Here is a 19,100-nt window from a genome sequence, read left to right on the forward strand (position 1 = left end):
AAGGGCAATCAGGTAGAGCTACACACTTAAAGTATGCAATGTCATTGCACCTCATCCGCCCTTGGGCACCGGCCACCGGGCAGGGGCTGGGAAGTTATATCAAACTAAAGGATCAAAGCCCGGGGCTTCAGGATCCGACCCGGACCGAACCGTTTTAAAATTCACGATTTACATTTTTACCCCTTCTCTTACCACCTGCGGGCGTAGTAGGTATATCCCATAATAACAGAAAATCATAAGGGCGATTCAGGTCTAGAGCGATTGCTGGCAGAATAAAACGCTGCGCTTCGCGGGCTTATCCATCGATCGCCGAAGGAAGAAGCAGAGGCGCCCGCCCCTTCGGCCATGGCGTCGACGCTGCTCGGACTCTCAATTCCATCCGCCAACCAGAACTCCCTCTCTATAGCGCCCGCTTCGTTCTCCGGCCGCCGACGCCGACTGCAATGCCGATGCGATTACGTCCGCCTCAAACTCCGCTGCGTTTCGTCCCGCGCTCCTTCCTCGGAGGTTAGTGAAATCCTCTCTCCCGCCATTCGATTTCTTGTCATACCTTCAAAAATCTGATAGTCGAAGAGACGGAATCTGAATTCGGCAGTTTTTTTTCTCCTCTCGGCCTCGCGAATTTCTGGTTCATTTATTCCAGCATTTCGAGTTGTTTTTTCAATAGCATTGAGCAAACAAGCGATTTCCAGCATTTCGATTGATTCAGAAATCTTCGTGCGAGAGTTTTTCTTTTCTGTTTTACGGTGCCAATTTTCGTTTCATCTGTTCCGTGTTTAGGGTTATTTCATGATTCGCATTCGTTGGATCTGCGGATATGTTTTGTGTTTTTTTTTTCTTTTTTTCTTAATGGAATTGCGAAGATTTTATCTTGGAACAACAAGGGGAAGGCGAAGTTTATCAAAATTGTCGTACTGCAGTTTTGAGAATAGAATTAAGAGCAATTCTTTAGGTCGATGCAGATTTCGGTTGGCTGATGGTTGTGTTGTTGTAGTGCAAAAGTCTACTCTTTGAAGAATTTGATTCGCTTTTCATTTTCAATTGTATCATCCTCTCTATTAGAAATTAAAGATGCAAATTTTAGCTGACAGTGGCGATGAGTTTGGCATGGTTCATTTATTAGGAATCACTACTTAGACTAATGTGTACTGTAAAGAGAGACACACATATATGTTATGTATAACATTGTTTTATTGAACACATAATTATGTGTGAAGCATCACTTGGCAATCCTTGGGAATAATATGTGAGTTTTTTGTTTTCATGAAAAAACAGATGATAGTGTGACACTAAGGAGTTTGCATTTTTTGAAGCTACTATTTTCCTGATTAAATATAATCTTCTATTTTGCTGTGCTTCACCAGACTAATGTTTGAAAATTTTGAAAGCAATGCAACTAATGTACATTTGACATCTGTAGTGTTACTTCATCAAATGTGGACTTTTTTGGACATTTTTTATCATACAGCTAGTCTGAAGAGATTTTTATCTTATTTTATTTCTTAGGGAGTTCCAGACATGCATGTTTCTTCATCAGCATCCACGATTTCTTTGCTTGACCATTTAACGAAGGGACTACAAAAGGCTTTTTCTATGGTCGTTATTGGTGTACATATTTTATCCCCGCTGCCCTTGGATAGTGCGAGAGCTGTATTGTATTCACCTGACACCAAGGTTCCAAGGACTGGAGAGCTAGCCCTGAGGAAGGCCATTCCTGCAAACCCAACTATGAAATCCATTCAGGTAATGCAATATAAATTTACACTTCAAACATTTTCTTTTTTATTTTAGTTACACATATTAGGAATACTGCTCAGATGCATCCATGCTTAATTACTAGCTTGTTCTTATTGTCAGGAACCAATGGAGGATATTTCATACCTGTTAAGGATACCACAACGGAAACCTTATGGTACAATGGAAGGGGATGTAAAGAAAGCTTTAAAGGTGTTGTTATCTTTCGAGGCAATGGACATATACTTAATGTGTTTTGACGTTTCAAGTACACAACAGTTTTATTCTTTGATGGTTAATGAAAATACTAAAGTTCAGGCTTTTGTTTTTATGATTGTTCGATATTTATGGTACTACAAGGACCATAATCGATACAAACTAGAAGGAAATACTTTAAGTTGTGAGGTCCATTTATCACTTTCTAGCATAATTCATACATGTTCTTATTCACTCTGTGAGCAGCCAATTACTGAGTGCTGCATTTAGGGATGCAAATGGGTCGGATCCAAGATGGAGGTTTTGCAATTTTTTGCTGTTCTGGATCCGACCCATTTGCATCCCTAGCTACATTGAAATTGTGTGTAAGCCATCTTGGTTGGTATCAGTCACCTATTTCCATTATTATCAAAATGTGGTTTACAAATACATGGCTGATCTGGAGTTGCATTGTTGCAGGTTGCAGCTAATGAGAAGGAATCAATCTTAAATAGCATGCCAGCAGAATACAAAGAAAGAGGTTTAGCTGTGTATGCTTCGCTGATTGATGGAAAGGTAGATGGTTCAACCCATGTCATGTTTTTCTGAAATATTTAACTTCAGAAATGTAATTTAACTATCCAATTGGTTACATTTTGCTTTTATTATTAGTTGAAGAAAGCAAAATTTTCATTAAAAAGATGTAAGCAAGCATAGAAATTTAGATTTTGCTGATACAAAACTTTCCACTAAAGCCATGCACAGATCCAGCAGAACTCTATAACAAGTTTCCATTGAACTTGTATCCAGTGGAAAATGAGTTATGCTGACTCAGTAGAATTACAGTAGGCACCTATGCCCGTAGTAACTCATCTATGCAATTTTTGAAAGGTTGAATACTTTTTTTTGGTATTATATGGTTCTAAGTTGACTCGTTTATTGCTGAATGCTGATCTAAGCACAACAACCAACTTTGATTGGATATGCCTTATCATTAGCTTCACTACTTGTTTTGTGTGCTAGGGTGGACTGCAGGACCTTATTCAATCTATTAAGGAGAATGATCCAGATAAAATATCTGTGAGCCTGTCATCCTCTCTGGATATGATTGCCGAACTGGAGTTGCTGCAAGTAAGTCTCGTTATTTTATAGAAGGAAAATATTTATTTATATGCTAGTAGGCTTAAAAACATATGAGATAGCAGAAACTGTTGGTTCCTGTTCATGGGGTTGCAAACCCAGGGCTTCAAACCTTCTTGTAATATTGCATGGTTATATTTTATCCAGCAAACTTGTGTTGTTTCCTGAATAAACTTGGTTATCATGCAGCATGCCTCTATCAACTATTATACCTTCCAAAAGCACTTTCATACAAATTCTCCAGAAAACACAAGGGAAATATTAACTAGAGAGCCATCTGTGGTCCACACTGAATCTGAAACTTTCAGCACCATCAGAAGATCTTTGAGTAGCTTGGCAAAGCTCAGGAGGACTTGCTGCTACTTGGAAACAAAACAAGACTGTCCTCTCTTCCTTCTGCTTATATCAGTTAAAGGAATTTTAGTAACCTAGGCAATAGGACTAACAAATACAAACGTGATTTATCATTGCAACAAGTTACTACTCCAGAAATCTGTCAAGGATAATGACTAAAAGCCGACCTCCGAGACAAGGCTTTGACACTTTGACTTTTTAGGTGTAAGTGTCCATCAAAATGGGCACAAATGTTGTGTGTTTGACATCCACTTTGTTAACTTTAAAAGAAGTGTCTGGTATAGATACATTCTTTTATTCTTAAAGTGTCCAATAATCATGGGGCTCAGCGCCTTAGAGATTTTAGGCTGATTTTTAGGTTTTGAATTTTTGTAACTAGAAGTTAGTTTGAAAGTTGAAACATACAATATTTTTTTCCTATTTTGAATTATAAGTATGTTATCTTAATGCTGATAATTTGTTTTTGCAATTGCATGTTGATATTTCAGGTAAGTCATCAATGATCAAAATTCAACAAAAATGTTGAATATGCATTTCATAATTGGTTTAGCATACTTTTTTTCTATATAGTGCTCTCTCTCTCTCTCTCTCTCTCTCTCTCTCTCTCTCTCTCTCTCTCTCTCTCTCTCTCTCTATCTATCTATCTATCTATCTATCTATCTATCTATCTATCTATATATATATATATGTGTGTGTGTACCTATGTCACACGGACTCGGCTCCAAGGTCGCCGCACCCGCGTCGACACGCACCGACACGGGTGCGGACACGGGTGCGGCTCGGACTTGGTCAACCCGACCCTGGGTGTGGTCAACGCATCCAGGGTCATTTTGGTCCATTTTTTGGAAAAAAAAAATTTGAATTTTTTTTTAAAATTTTCTGGGCTACAGCTGTAAGGAAAAAAACCCATCACAACTAAAAAAACCTGTACACTTTCAAGTTTTAAGTACAGAATGGGCACAACTCAAGTTTTTGTGGTTTTTTCCTGTATGAAGAAAGTGAATTATTACAGTGTATGAAGAAAGTGCCCAAAAGTGAATTATTCCTGTACGAAGAAAGTGTACAGAATGCCTTCACAACTCATCACCTGTCCCCTAATGGGCACAACTTTGACCGAGTCTTATATATATATATATATATATTTTTTTTTTAATATATATATAGCCGAGTCCCCGTGTCCAAAATTTTTGAAATTGCGCCGCACCCGTGTCGCACCCGCACCCGCACCCGCACCCATGTGACATAGGTGTGTACATATGTAGCCGTGTATGCATATCTAGTTTTTCTATATATATATATATATGTGTGTGTGTGTGTACATATGTAGCCGTGTATGCATATCTAGTTTTTCAAGAGTTGCTATGTCCAACACCAATTCTCATATCACTGTCTAGATAATATATACTAAAAAAGGTCTTCCTTATGATATGTGATCCATTACAAATAAATTGTAAGCTATGTCACAGGGACTCGGCTAGCAGGGTGCCGCACCCGCGTCGATGCGACTCGACGCGGGTGCGGGTGTGGGTGCGGCACCGGGTGCGGTCAACCCGACCCTGGGTGTGTTGACCGCACCCAGGGTCATTTTGGTCCATTTTTTTGTTTTTTTTCTAAAAATTTTGCCCTATGAAATGGGCTGTGGAATTTAAAAAAAAATATTGGCGGGGGGGGGGGGGGGGGGGGGGCTGCCTCCCTATAACCCCCCGCCCGCTGACCGCGCCGGGGGGAACCCCGGACCCCCCTTATATATATATATATATATATATATATATATATATATATATATATATATATATATATTTATATTTTTGCCCCTGCCGCACCCCCGCACCCGGGTTTTTTGGAAGTGCCGAATCCCCGCACCCGCACCCGCACCCGCCCCCATGTGACATAGATTGTAAGGGTATATCATGCCTTTCGTTATAGTTTAAGTTGAATAAGATTGTCATGTGCTCAAACTGTCAGTCCAATAAATTGGTAGGAATATATTATTACAGGATCAGTCACTCACGCAGACCGACCATCCTTCAAAAAGAATTGTGCTATGTTCAACACCTTGATCCCTATAGAACAAAAGAGCTATATAGTGACCCCTAGTTTACAGAACATCTGGCATCAACTCTTCCATAGCGGCCACTGTTTCTAGGACCAACTCAGAACTCAGCTGCATGGGTGCATCCACAGTTCCGCACTGTTATTGTATTGTTTCGCATTTTGGACAAATAATCATATATAGTGTGTGCCTTTTGGACATAACATCTAAAAAAATGAACTGCATGGAAAAAATGGTATATGTTAGGATTTATGTTAAAAATTTCATCTTGATATTCTTCACAGCCATATTATTTTGGTCTCAACTTTTCCTTGAAGCCGCATCAGTTTGTTTTAACATGGTTTTAAGATATGCAAATCAATATAGAGTTGAAGATATTTGCTCACAAAAGTGTTTGAAATTTTTGGAATTTTTTATCAAAATTTTTTCTTGGACAGGCTCCAGGATTATCATATTTGTTACCTGAGCAATATTTAAATTATCCAAGGTATTTTTCTTTCTTCTATTGGATTATTTTAATAAGAATATATCAAGTTCTACTATTATTGAGCAATTTGTCTCTCTTTTAACCATATCTTTCTATTGATCTTGGCACCATATAGTTTCTCCATGCTGTCTGATACGAGCCCCAAGAGAATATGGCCCCAAGCAAATATAGTAGCTGGAGTGTTTTTCTGTGAAATTTGATCGAGGCAGAAATTTATATTGGAGCTTACAGACACATTAGGATGTAATTTGGCACTATTAACAGTTAGGAATTTTCTGATGCAGACTTACAGGAAGAGGGGTTGTTGAATTCTCTATCGAGAAAGGAGACAATTCAAAATTTTCTACTGCTGCTGGTGGCGAACAGCAAAATGTTGCAACCTTTCAGGTAACCTTATGGTGACAATACTGTCCGCATTTGAAAACATTTTTTTCACAAAAATGCTTGTATGTAGTAGGATTTCTCGAAGCAACGTCAAATTGTGATACATAAACGAACAATAGTGTAAACAAATTTCTTATGGGAAAATTCTTGGATTTTCAAAAGCATCTAGGTATGAGATGAAATAACTTTCTTTTCACCATAACCAAGAAGCTGCATTTTGGATAAATGAATGGAATGTTATCACATGTGCAAATGGTAGATGGCTAAATACAGAACCAGAGTTCCTAGTTTTGCATAACAGTAACATTTATAGTTTCATGATATCTAAGCATATCATGGTATGTTACACATGAATATATTATGATAGGTGAAGGCTTAAACTTTGAAACTGCCATGACCCAGTGATAGGGTTGGCTTCCCAAAATCCATCTTCTTCCTAGCATCATACCTTCATGACACACTCCCCTCTAGGTTCTCTTTTGCATTAGCTTGGATATGGAATTTTGTGTTTAATATTATTGTTTTTTAATTTTTAGTACTTTTTATGGACACTAAGGGAGGTATTTTAGAATTTTTGATATCCTATCTCGTTTGGTAGAATTTCATTACAAAAATGGGCCTATGTGTTAGGAAACTTTGGGGAAGGTGGGGAGGATTTGCAGGGTGGGGGGTTCAGTTCTTGCTAATTTTCTCATAGCAGCTGCTTCTTTGAAGCTTCACTTTACTGGAAATTTGATTGGCCCATTTGCACACTTCCATAAAGGCTTAAAACTTTAAATGCTAATTATCTACTTATAGCTTGTGCTTGTATAAAATTCTTCTGTAATAGAAATTTATTTACTTTATCATTCCATGGTTATGGTGGGATGAAGTGGTATTGCTATGACCTTTAAGTCTCATTCACATTTTCTTTTTATGTAAAATTCTTATAGTTGTCAATTTTATGCAATAGATTTTACGATTCATTCCTAAAGCTACATTTGATTCAGGTTGTTCTTGATGGATATTCAGCTCCTTTGACATCTGGAAATTTTGCAAAATTGGTAAGGTAGCTTAATTTTCATGCCCTTATGAAATTTCTCTATAAATAGAGCTTGATTAGATTGGTGAATTAGCATCTGATCCAGAAGTCTTTTATTGATTTTACATCTTGTTAAGATATACTTCTATCATGAATATTAGTAAGAATTTGAATATCTGGCTAATTGCAGATACGCTCATGCATGAAATTGACATGAAATATTGTGAGAAGTTCTACTGTTCAGCAGAAGTAGATCTTTGTCATGAATTCAACTTCTTTGCATTCATCTTTTCGGATTTGATTATTAAATTTTAAAAAAATTGCTAAAATTTTCCTTCAAAAATCGACAAATTTTAAGACCTTCAGAGAAAATTTTCTTGCTGAGGGTATCTCAACAAAAAGGTCTGTGGCATGAACAAAATATTTAACTCGTAATTTCCAGAGCTCAAGCCTTTTACTCTTTCTTATCATAATGGAATTTCAATATTTCCCAGAAATCAGGCCCTTTACTTTTTTCTTATCATAATGGAATTTCACCATAAAAGAATACTCCCTTTTAGGTGTCAGATGGTGCATATGATGGGATAAAGTTGAAATCTGTCAACCAAGCTATCATATCTGACAACGAGCTTGGGAGTTCCGGTTACAGTGTACCCTTGGAAATAATGTCATCTGGCCAGTTTGAACCACTGTACAAGACTACACTGGATGTCCAGGTTAGTTTTCTATGCTTATACCAACCTGCGAACTAAATTTGCCTTGTTCATTGCTGCAGTGTTGCTAAGTGCTTTTTCATGATAGGATGGAGAGTTGCCAATTCTACCATTATCTGTTTATGGAGCAGTTGCAATGGCACACAATGCAGACACTGATGAGTACTCGGCACCATCCCAATTTTTTATTTACCTCTATGATAAGAGAAGTGTAAGTAAAACCCTATGGACTACATTCAACTGTTTTATGCAACATTGTGGTCTATCTATAATCCCAACTCTTCTCTTATGTGTTCTGTATACATTGTTCTAGGTCAACATTGATCAAGTTTTTCCCACATCACTTATCAGATTTGGAGTTTGACATCTTAATTCTCAATAGTGACATGATTTCCCAAATAGAAAGAACCTATTGCTTAGCCATTTTAGAATAACAAATTTGGGTTGGATTCTTCAACTTCAAAGTCGTCATACTAAGGCTATTGATTTACCTTCGAGTATGCTATGCTCCTGGGATATCTTGTGATCCTTAAAGTTTGGAGAGAAACATAGAAAATGATGTGTGCATGCTTTATCTTAGTACCAAAGGCAGTGCCTGTTTCATAACATGTACCAGTTCCACCATGGTTGACATGGAAATAGAAGTGAAAGCCAGTTAGCCAAATGCTTTCATTTGAATACCACAACCATCTTCTAGCCAAATTATGTTCTTGTAATGGAATGGTTGCTAAATTTTGCAGTCAGAAAATATCCATGGAAATATCATTCTGGATTCATAAATGTTTTGCCACTGAGATGAAGTATGCCAAAGAAAAGGAGTAGATTCACCTAATGGATGTTTATGTGAGATCAAGGGGTGGTTGCCTTTTATCTTTACTCCTACCCTAATGTATTACATGTTATGTCCACTATTGCCAGTATCAATATCGGAAATATCTGCTAATTGCAATTTCTAGGGTAATCTTGAATCCAAAAGTTCAAGAACTTGGGGAAAAGGAAGAATTGAACAAAGGGGAATCATGAATTAAGAATGTTTTCTTAAGATTGAAGTTTTATGAAGTAGGAAAATGTCAATATTGTTGTGGTAATGTCATGATGTATTGAAAAATGCAAATATTTCAAATTTTGTTTTGTGATAACATTGTGTTAATATCTTGATTTTAGAGACAGTTATGACTCTTCTTGTAACTGTATATGAGGCAACTGATGAAACTCTAGACACCCATAGAGGTCTCATGAGGCTCGATGGTCATCATTAAAAATAATGAAATGGATAATTTCAAATTTTAATGTATGCAGTGAATTTTGGGCTAGTCATTAATGAATGCAGAGCCCCCTTTTTTTTTTGCTACCAAGTTTCAATTCTGATATATGTGCAGTTAGATATTGGACAAATCAATAATGAATGCAGAGCCACTTTTTAGGCAACTTGAAAATTCCTTTTTGTTTCAATGACCTAAAAAAATCATGTTCTTTGTGGTGACTTTCTTGGAGAATCACATTGGATTCAAAATACTTTTCATTATATAAATGCTGATGTGAACCTTTGTGGAGCTCTAAGACTAGACATTCAGGCGTAAACTATTTAAACGAGATCAGGGTGGTCTCTTGCAAGAATCCTACTTCACAATAAGAGTTTTGTCCTTTAGAAGTTTCAACTTTTTCCATAAAGTTACTTATCGTAAGATGTGTTTTGCATTACTTTGTTTACCTTTTTTTTTCTAAATTGATATGAATTAATGATTGTAGGCTGATTGTGCATGGATGACTTTGTTTGTCTTCTGAAGAACGATCATATGCAAACTTTTCTCTTTCCTTCAAATTAGATCATGTGAAAACCTTTGGACTTTGCAATTTGCATTGATTGCAAAATTAGTTCTCTGTTAAGCCTGAAGCTTTTATTTGCACAGACAATTGTGATTACTTCTCTTTCTTTTTTTATTTCCCTCCATGTTTCAGTAACACAAATTCTCGAATAACTCCGCAGGCTGGCCTAGGCGGTTTGTCCTTTGATGAAGGGCAATTTTCTGTATTTGGGTAATGTTTTTTATGCACAAATTTTAATCAATATGTTACCAATACAGCTGAGTGCCTGGTTCATCAAGTTTAATTAGTGCCGATGTAAATTTTCATTCCCTTTATGTAATTTTTACATTTTGGTATGCAGGTATGTAACTGCTGGCAGAGAAATACTTTCACAACTTCAAACGGGAGACATAATTCGATCTGTGAAGCTACTTCAGGGTCAAGACCGCCTTATTTTGCCATCTTCTAGTAACTGACATGTGAGCTCATATCAGGCTTACATTCTTCAAAATTAGCCATTTGCCTTTCTGTTGAATGTCTGAGTGTTTGCCATCTTCAAGCTTCGCAACCATCCTGGAAGTATTGCATTCCAATGGAAGTCCAAACCCGTAAGGATCCAATGAGAACAACCTTTTGCCAAAAGCTAGAAGCAAGCATTGCAAATTTTTCTCTAGTCACTGGGATCAATTTAATCCCATGTAAGAAATGGTAAACGCCCATATTAGTTTATGTAATTTCATGGTTTCTGATTAAACCATCATGTTCCCTGATTCATGTCATCTTGCAAAAACCTGTCTTGACAATAGAATTCCAATATGTTCTGAGACTAGAAAGGATTCTTTGTCTCTACATTAATGTTAAATTACAATCACTGACATACCGCCTGTTGACCCCTATGTAGATGGGACTTTTTTTTGCTCTTAGATCAACACAATTCTGACTGTAATTCTTTAAAATGCAGGGCCAATGTTTCTCTAGTTGCTTACATCATTTTCTACTGTTTATCTGTTCTGGCATTGAAAAAAAGATACTACAAAGGTGAGCTGCCTGGGGGATTGGTGAACAGAAGCTTGTATTGTATATCTTCCAATTGTTTTGTATTTGCGGCAAAAAGAGCAAACCAAATAAGCTTGAGAGAAAAACTTGTAACCTTGATATTTTGAGCTTAGTGACTCCATCTGATGTAAAAACAGACTCGTGGAGGGTTCAATATCATAGTTGTGATGTTGCTTCTGCTATCAGTGTTTAGTATTTTAATGGACTTATTACTCCTTTGCTTGGTTGGTTGGTTGGTTTGATATATCATGCTTAGAGCTTTTCGTCGTTTGTTCAAAACTATGATCCCCTTGTAATCTTTTTTCCTTTTTTGTCAGTGATGACAAACAACAAACAAAATGAGTCGAGTGTCTGTGATGTGATCAAATAAATGCTTGACAGTGGAGATGGATTTCCTGTTTCTCTCCTGACCACTATGTTAGGTCGATTCCTCTGAGAAAACTTTTGTCATGTCATATGGGTTCTTTTGGAACTATAAATTAAAATTAATGACATTGACATATTTTAAATATATGCAATATATATGGCTAAATGAGCTGGAGAAAATTTTTCTGCAAGGTGAAGCGTGAGGTTCCTTGGGGGTTGAGAGGGGTTGCATTCATGGAGTTTTACTCCACTGGGATGGTGATCATAGGTACGACAGGCTAAGACCTGTACCAGTTGAGATAAAAATAACAATTATTTTCTCAGACTGGTGCATTACAAAAGAACTTCATCACACATTTCAAAGCTTATCTTCCCACTGAACAGTCTCTTTCTCATATATGGTGTGTTGACGAACCCAACATAGCCTTCCCATCTTAATCGAAATCAACCATGCCTTCAAATTTTATATTGAACCTCTTGATAATGTTTTTTTGGTATAAAACTCTGCACAATTGGTCGTTTTGTCATCCAACATGCTCATGTCCAATTTATTTAGTGTAACTTAGACTAAATTGAATGTCGCACACTGAATGGTTATTAGCAACCTAATAATAATTTTAGATGCCACAGCCACATCCGGCATGGCAGATCAGTTACTCTGATGAGGAATCAATTAGCAGAAGCAATAGAATGAACTAATGTTGTTAAAATCAGTTCAGCAGGCTAATAGCTTTCTTAAAAAAAAACCTCAATCAAATCGAATAGAACAAAATCGTTTGCAAATCGGCCCTTTTTCACCACCAGATGACGGTGTCATTAAAAAATGTCCTCAAAATAAATAAAAAAATATTTTTAATCCCTTTAAAAATATTAAAAAAGGAATCAAATCCACCTTGAATCGGCCCCTTTTGAGTCATTTTGGGGCTGATTCGATCTGAATTGGCCGGTTCAGACCAAATTTTTATAGCAGTTCTCAACCAACATGCTTGTTATGATCGGCTTTATTTCCTTATCAAATCCCCCTTAACCCTTTTGGCCTAATGTGTCACCGGCCTATTTCTTTCATAGGCATGCAACGCAATGGTCCTTTCTTACTGTCACAAGTCTTCTGATCACTCATTCGCAACTAATTTACCACATGCATAGAATGTTTTGCAAACCCGTGATGTGTCAAGTTGCTCAATCTGGTCAGCCTAACGACCAAAGGCCACACCTTTTCATATGTTGAATCATTTTATCGGCCCTGCACACCACCTCGTGTGCAACTGCCTAGCGGAAGCTGATCAAGCACATTTTCAAATGCATACTCTATGTAGTCCATGTCACTTAATGGATAGTCATCCCATACCAGCTATCACTTGTGAAAAAAATACAAACTTTGTCTTAGCCTTGCGTGTCATAGAGCGTATTGTGACTTCATGCACACGGCACAATAAAACCTCACCACTGAATGAACAAAACCTTGTGGCCCCCCAGTTTGAAGACCAGTTGATGATTGAACATCATAGCGAAGAGCACCACTCAGACTCATTTGTCGACACCTAGGCATTCACTCGTCTAGCCTCGAGTCACCATACTTGTTTGGAATCACCTAATGTGATCCATGGAGGAATTAGCCCTAACTCACATGCACCCTCGTGCATTCAGCTGCTACGCGTGGGACCCTGCAAGCCAAGAGGTCCTTTACCAAATCTCTAAAAGCAACATCCTCTGTTCCGCTAACACTGCTTAATCAAACAACGCTCCACGTCTGTGCCGCCATACATCGATGCACTAAAATTGATATTAATGTCTATCGTGTGTCATGCTACCACCGCACGTCACTGATCAAGCCAATGCACGCTGCGCGTTCTTACACTCGATGCATTTTTCACTCAATAATGCTTCACACTACAACTGCTCTATTTTGAAAGATCGGTCTAGAACATTCTCCCCCATCCAAACCATTGTCATCCTCGATAATGTGGTGCAGATAAGAACACAGTCTTAACAGATATGTCAGTTTTTCCTTTGTACTTATCTTTGGTTTACTATTTTTCTTCAATCTACTCAACTTATTCTAGTTTACGTTTACCATAGCCGCAACCATTTAATACGGCAAGTTTTATTCCTTAATGTATCTTCGATCACTTAGACAACGATCTTCTGCTTTATCAACATCAAGTATTATTTGCTCGTGGAACTCCAGTGCAGTCCCAAGCACAAGCAGGTCATCCTCACCTGCACAACAAACTTGTCGTCTTTATGTTCATGACTAGGGTGCCTTTCAATTCTAACAAGAGCAATTCCAAGTTCTTCATGGTCCTCGCAGAGAAAAACGATCACCAATGCGTGTCATAAGAATATTAACTCCCTTAGGCACCAACGTGTGTTTTTTCAATGGTCAAAACTAGTTCTCAAGTGGAGGGACACCTTCTTGCGTATCACCCCAAAGTGGTTATTGAAAGTGTCTTTTTGGACACTCGTCCTCACAATGGCAACTTTGTCCAATGTTGCAACTCTCCTACCGAATCCAGTACATTGTAACTATCTCTCGGAGTCAGCAAAACGTTCTCATAGAAATCAAACCGATGAGCCATGAACAACAACTTTTTTCGTACACACAATGCCAAGTTAATGGACTAAAATAATGAGCATTATGCTCAACATGGGCACTCTGCTAATCCATAATCTTGGTAGAAAATCTAGAAGTTTAGTTGAGTCTCTCATACTCAAAAGTGTAAATACATCCAATCGAATTCAACGTGCATTCTCTGCATGCACAAGGCAAACGTCACGCTCCACCTGCGAGCTTAACGCACAACTAGTATGAATCTTTAGCTTATCTACGTTCTCTTAGCCAACTAAACAACAACCTTACACTTTTGCTTATCATGGTCAAGATGTTTCGTACCATCCTGTCAACATCTTGCTTCTATGCTCGATCAACAATACTTCAGTTGCACAAATTTGTGTAATCAAGATAAATCATCATTGTTCTCTTCAATGTCACACTTCATGAACAACAAGGTCTCTGTGAACCACTTGTCACGATCCTAATTTTTCAATAGGCCATTGCGGCGCGATAGTTCTTTCTTACCGCCACAAGCCTTTCAATCGCTCGCTTGCAGCTGCGAAAGCTTTGACAATAGAAAGTGCAAGAGAACGAGAGAGAATAGAGAGAAAGAGAACTTGTAATAACTTTAATCATACCAAAGGTAAACAAAAGAAAGCTCAACGCATTTGCATTCATTCATAATTTTGCCCACAAACTCATTAGAGAGTTCAGATCTACGGGCTAACCCTTCATAGTATTGATCAACCTAAACCAAAGTGCAAGGTTGGCTCGGAAAAAGTTACAAGTGACTCACACTTACATCAAGACTCAACCAAAACAAACCCGACTCTACACACAACTGCACAAAGTAGGTCACAGAGGAACATACTGATTATCAAATAAAACACTTTCCATTAGTGTCTGCGCAATTAAACCAAGACACTCAAAAAACAGGGCAAAGTCTCAAGACCTGGAAGTTTCATACTAAAGATAGGTTGATTTAAACCTGCAGGCGAAATCCTTTGTCCTGCTTGTCCTTAATATGCCAGCAAACCTGTCATGACTCAATATTAACTGTAACTTTCTCAATATGAATCAATCGAAACAACTGTTTTCTCTTCATGTTTTCTTACTTTCACCCTGATAAAAATTTCATTTTTCTTGTACCTTGTCCAACCAATTCCATCTAATTTACATGTGTGCAGAACTGCAAATCATGTCTCCCGGTTCCTCTTCATCTTCTTCTGCATGTAGTTGTGATCCAAGTTGATATGCACGAGGTTACACCATTTATTTGCAGGTATAGAATGTTGGTACATCTTGATGCACCAAATCCTGAACCTTCACGTTAGTTATGGAAGAAAAAGAAAATTGAGAAGGAAGATTGCCTATAGAAAAAAGAAAATTGAGAAGGAAAATTGCCTCTCAGTCGTTAAAATGCACCATGGTGTACAGATTGCAGATCAAAGCTTGATATCATCCCATCAAGTTCATTTTATCTTTTTATGTTTTAGAGACATGCAGCCTCTGAGCTTTTGAACTTCATCAATCATATGCAGAGGGTTTTGAAAACTTGCAAGGACACTTTATTTGCAGCAGCAAAATTGGCAACAGAACTACTAAATTTCATAAAAAAAAATAACAGTTTTTCTTCTGAATTAAAAAAAAAATGTTGTTTGGATGCACCCAAAGCATCTGTATAAAAAAAAGTAGAAATTGAAATATTGCAAAATTCTGCTGCACAATGCGATGTCCCAATTTATCCTACTTTTCTGGATGAGTAGGTGCAGCATCTGAATACCTTCTAAAAGGAAGAGGTAGGAAACACACATTCTATCAGAATATCCCAGAAACATTGGAGTAATTACAAGTAAATAATCAAAGGTGAACACAAGCCTTGGCAGATTGAACTACTAATGGTCGCTTCAGTAAAGATAATAATCATTATTAGTATACCAAGCTGAAAGCACATACATTACCAATGAGGCATATAATCAAAACATGAACATAACCAACCAAGTTCCTATTCATTCTCCACACCTCTGGCTCAACCAAGAGACAATATCATTCCTGACCACATGGACATTCTCATCGGTCTCACCAAACAAAAGGGAATGCATCATCCCATCATAAATCTTGATGCTCTTATCCTCACTCCTTGCTGCTTCATACAAAGCCCTGCTCACATTTGGATCTGTCACAACATCTGCACTACCATGCAGCACAAGAAATGGAAGGCTCACATCACACAGCTTACTGTTAAGGTACTCGGTGACTCTAAGAAGCTCAACTACAGTGCCCAGCCTGGGCTTCCCAGTATACCTCATGGGGTTCCTCCCTGCTAAAACCTTCTTCTCTGGCACCTTCACAGACTTCTCCATCAGGTCAGCCGTGGGGACTATGGGCAAGGTTGGTGCAAATCCAGCAACAAAAGTGAGGATCTGTGGGATTGGCCATCTGGGTCTTACATTGTCTGAGATTTTGCACATGGGTGCAACCAAAACTGCACCTTTCCATGATTGGGGGTCTCTGAAATGAATCAGAAGACAGATTGCACCCCCCATGGACTCCCCATAAAGAAAGGAAGGCAGCCCTCTGAACTCTTGCCTTTCTTTTATGGACTGGAAGAAGGAGAAGCAATCATCTACCACATGGGTTACATTGGGGACATATCCCCTGAGCCCATCTGATCTGCCATGGCCTTCAAGATCAAGAGCAAAGGAGGCAAAACCCATCTGAGCCAGGAAGATGGGGGTGGCTTGGAAGGTCCAGCTGATGTCATTGCCAAGGCCATGGAGCATACAGACGATGCCACGTGGGGTGGAGCTGAGGGGCTGCCAGGCTCTGGTGAAGAGGGAGAGGCCTCTTGGGGAGATGTAGAAGGATTTGGAGGATTGGATGCCTTTGGAGGCACAGTAGTCTTCCTCAGGGGTGTCTCCCCAGAAGTTGTTTTGGGGAAGATGGTCTGCCATATCTTTCGGTTGTTTTTTCGCTTGGCTTGTTGGGTCAAACTGGTACGCTCACTCTTCAATGGCTTTTTTGGTGTTTTCAAGTATATATCGGGTGCACCCAAATTGAAGAATTGGTGGGTGATTCCAATGGTTAATGGACATTTGTAACCTGTTAATATCTTTGTGCACCCAACCCAAATTGTATTATTTGTGTAATGGACATTGTAACCCGTTAATATCAGAAAAAAGGAGATTTTATCTTTAAAAAGAAAATCTTTCATAAATTTGGTCTTCTTTGAAGCAACCTATGGAGCATGGACACGCCAGTATGTGGAAGTGAGTGCAGATCAGGCCCAAAGACGAAAAATCCGCCCAAGGCACCTGGATGCCGTCGACCATGAAGATGAATGACACCCAAAACTCGGTTTATATCTAAATGGGGCCCACAAAAAATTTTGATGCTTTTTTTGCATTTTAGACTAACCGCATAAATGAACAATTGAGAATCGTCCAAGACAGGGTGCCTTTGGTAAGTGTTGGGTGCCACTCATTTTGAAGATGAATGGCATCTTTTGACTGTTTTTTTTTTTTTTTGCCCTGATCCTCCTCTCTGTTAAGGCACCTTGCTTTCCAAGGTTGTCAGAATTAGTTTTCTTTCAGAAAATTGGTCCCAATAAAGTCAAACTAAATTGGTTTGGATTTGTTTATTTTAAAATTTTAAAAACAAAAAATATATATACAAATATTCTGAAATTTTATCTTTTTTTTCTTCAATTTAACATAAAAAACCACTGTTGTAGTTAGAATGTCATGTTACAACCCGGGAGGTGTCACCTTGACCATGGACTTATCGGTTAACTAGTATAAAACTCTGCAAGTACTCTTTTTTGAAAGGCAGGCTGGGGTTAGGCAGACCCTCACCAGTTGTTATTCAACGTGCCACTGGGGTTTGAACCTGCAACATCCCACCACAAGGAGACGAGCACTGACAACTCCTACCAATAGCGCGGAGGCCCCTTTGGTAAAACTCTACAAGTACTGCTGCTTGTCGAGATAATTTGCCATTGGCGGCAAAGGATGCATATATCTCGGGTGTTTATATCTGAAAAAGAAAATTACAGAAATGAAGTAATTTCAAATGATTCATGAGGCGTGGACCTTAAACAAAAATAAATAAATAAAATAAAACCATTTATTTAAAACAAAAAAATAGAAAAGGATGGCTTAATGGGGCCTAGGATGAGCCCCTGAAAAAAACTTGTTTTATCCCAATTCAGGCCAATCAATTCGCTTCTGATAACACTGCTATTTTCAGAAAACTTAGTTTGGATTTAATACAAGTGTGGTTAGGTCTTATCGTAGATAGATTGGGAAGGGTACAAAATCTATCAAATGTAACACTTCATAAAGTAGAATCATGTTCGGTTTCACTTTCTCGTTTATGTAAGCAGTCGAACATAGATCCCGAGGTTGATGCTATCGTTAAAGAAGAGCATAGTGACAAATATCGCGAGATTTATGAAAAATCTCATAATAATATCGCAAGAAATTGCCTGAAAGTTTAAAATGGCAATTTCTCATGAGATTTTCAAAATATCATGAGATTTATGAAAAAAACATAAATACCGTGATTTAAACATGACATTTACATTTTAAATGGCTATTTATCATGAAAAAAGTGTGTATTTTTATTTTCTAATATGTTGTACTAATATTTTCTTATAAAAATAATTTTATATTTTTTAATTTATTTTTTTATTACCAAGATTTTGCCAAAAAAATGCAAGATTTGTGAAATTTTTTCAATTTCTAGCGAGTTTTTGAAAAATGAGATTTTGCCGATAAAAACGTGTCACTATGAAAAAGAGCACTTTTAGCTTGTCTCAAAATTGAGGAATTGCGCATTAGGCAAGAACATCGTTCAAGAGTGCAATGACTTAAGCAAGGTGATCAAAATACCCTTTATTTTCATGTATTTGCTTTCTCTCGTAGAAAATTCAATCATGTTTCTTCCCTCCCCCATTGATGGCATTGAGAAAAGTGTGACCAATTTGGGTGAGATTTTGGAACATATCTCCCGCTACTTTGAAGACCGCTATGAATGCAATGCATGACCACCTTTGGACCTATCAAGGTTTAAGTCGGGTGGGCTGCAGCCAATACAAGTGGCCAGCATATTGGGTCAATTTGACATTCATGAAACAAAGCGGGTGGTTTGGTATACGCCTTCGGGAAAGGCACCCGGGGTGGATGGATTCCCCATTGATGGTTTTAAGACTATTTGGGTGGTTTGTGCCCAAGATC

At 38.0% G+C, this 19,100-nt stretch overlaps 2 protein-coding genes across 5 annotated transcripts; one reads left to right on the plus strand and one right to left on the minus strand.

Annotated features, from left to right (window-relative positions):
* The first annotated feature begins 303 nt into the window (after positions 1 to 303).
* Positions 304 to 11,125, plus strand: LOC149830928 (peptidyl-prolyl cis-trans isomerase CYP37, chloroplastic-like). Of its 4 annotated transcripts, none has more exons than XM_090013549.1 (13): positions 304 to 507; positions 1,507 to 1,743; positions 1,858 to 1,947; positions 2,410 to 2,505; positions 2,953 to 3,060; positions 5,914 to 5,963; positions 6,248 to 6,350; positions 7,337 to 7,390; positions 7,929 to 8,084; positions 8,170 to 8,292; positions 10,069 to 10,118; positions 10,249 to 10,366; positions 10,849 to 11,125. In XM_090013549.1, exons 1-12 carry the CDS (start codon positions 346 to 348, stop codon positions 10,361 to 10,363), a joined length of 1,344 nt encoding a protein of 447 aa, XP_089869675.1. In that variant the 5' UTR covers positions 304 to 345; the 3' UTR covers positions 10,364 to 10,366; positions 10,849 to 11,125. The 4 variants fall into 4 exon arrangements, 1 of the variants encoding a protein (XP_089869675.1); XR_016433246.1 differs by having other exon boundaries at positions 307 to 507; positions 10,249 to 10,595; XR_016433247.1 differs by having other exon boundaries at positions 308 to 507; positions 10,249 to 10,585.
* A 4,644-nt stretch (positions 11,126 to 15,769) lies between these two features.
* On the minus strand, positions 15,770 to 16,851 carry LOC149830929 (alpha/beta-Hydrolases superfamily protein). The gene has a single exon (XM_090011930.1). It carries the CDS (start codon positions 16,815 to 16,817, stop codon positions 15,873 to 15,875), a length of 945 nt encoding a protein of 314 aa, XP_089868056.1. The 5' UTR covers positions 16,818 to 16,851; the 3' UTR covers positions 15,770 to 15,872.
* Between the last annotated feature and the right edge of the window lie 2,249 nt (positions 16,852 to 19,100).

Source organism: Nuphar pumila, chromosome 7 (genome assembly GCF_984573655.1).
Source record: "Nuphar pumila chromosome 7, dmNupPumi1.hap1.1, whole genome shotgun sequence".
Classification (NCBI taxonomy): domain Eukaryota; kingdom Viridiplantae; phylum Streptophyta; class Magnoliopsida; order Nymphaeales; family Nymphaeaceae; genus Nuphar; species Nuphar pumila.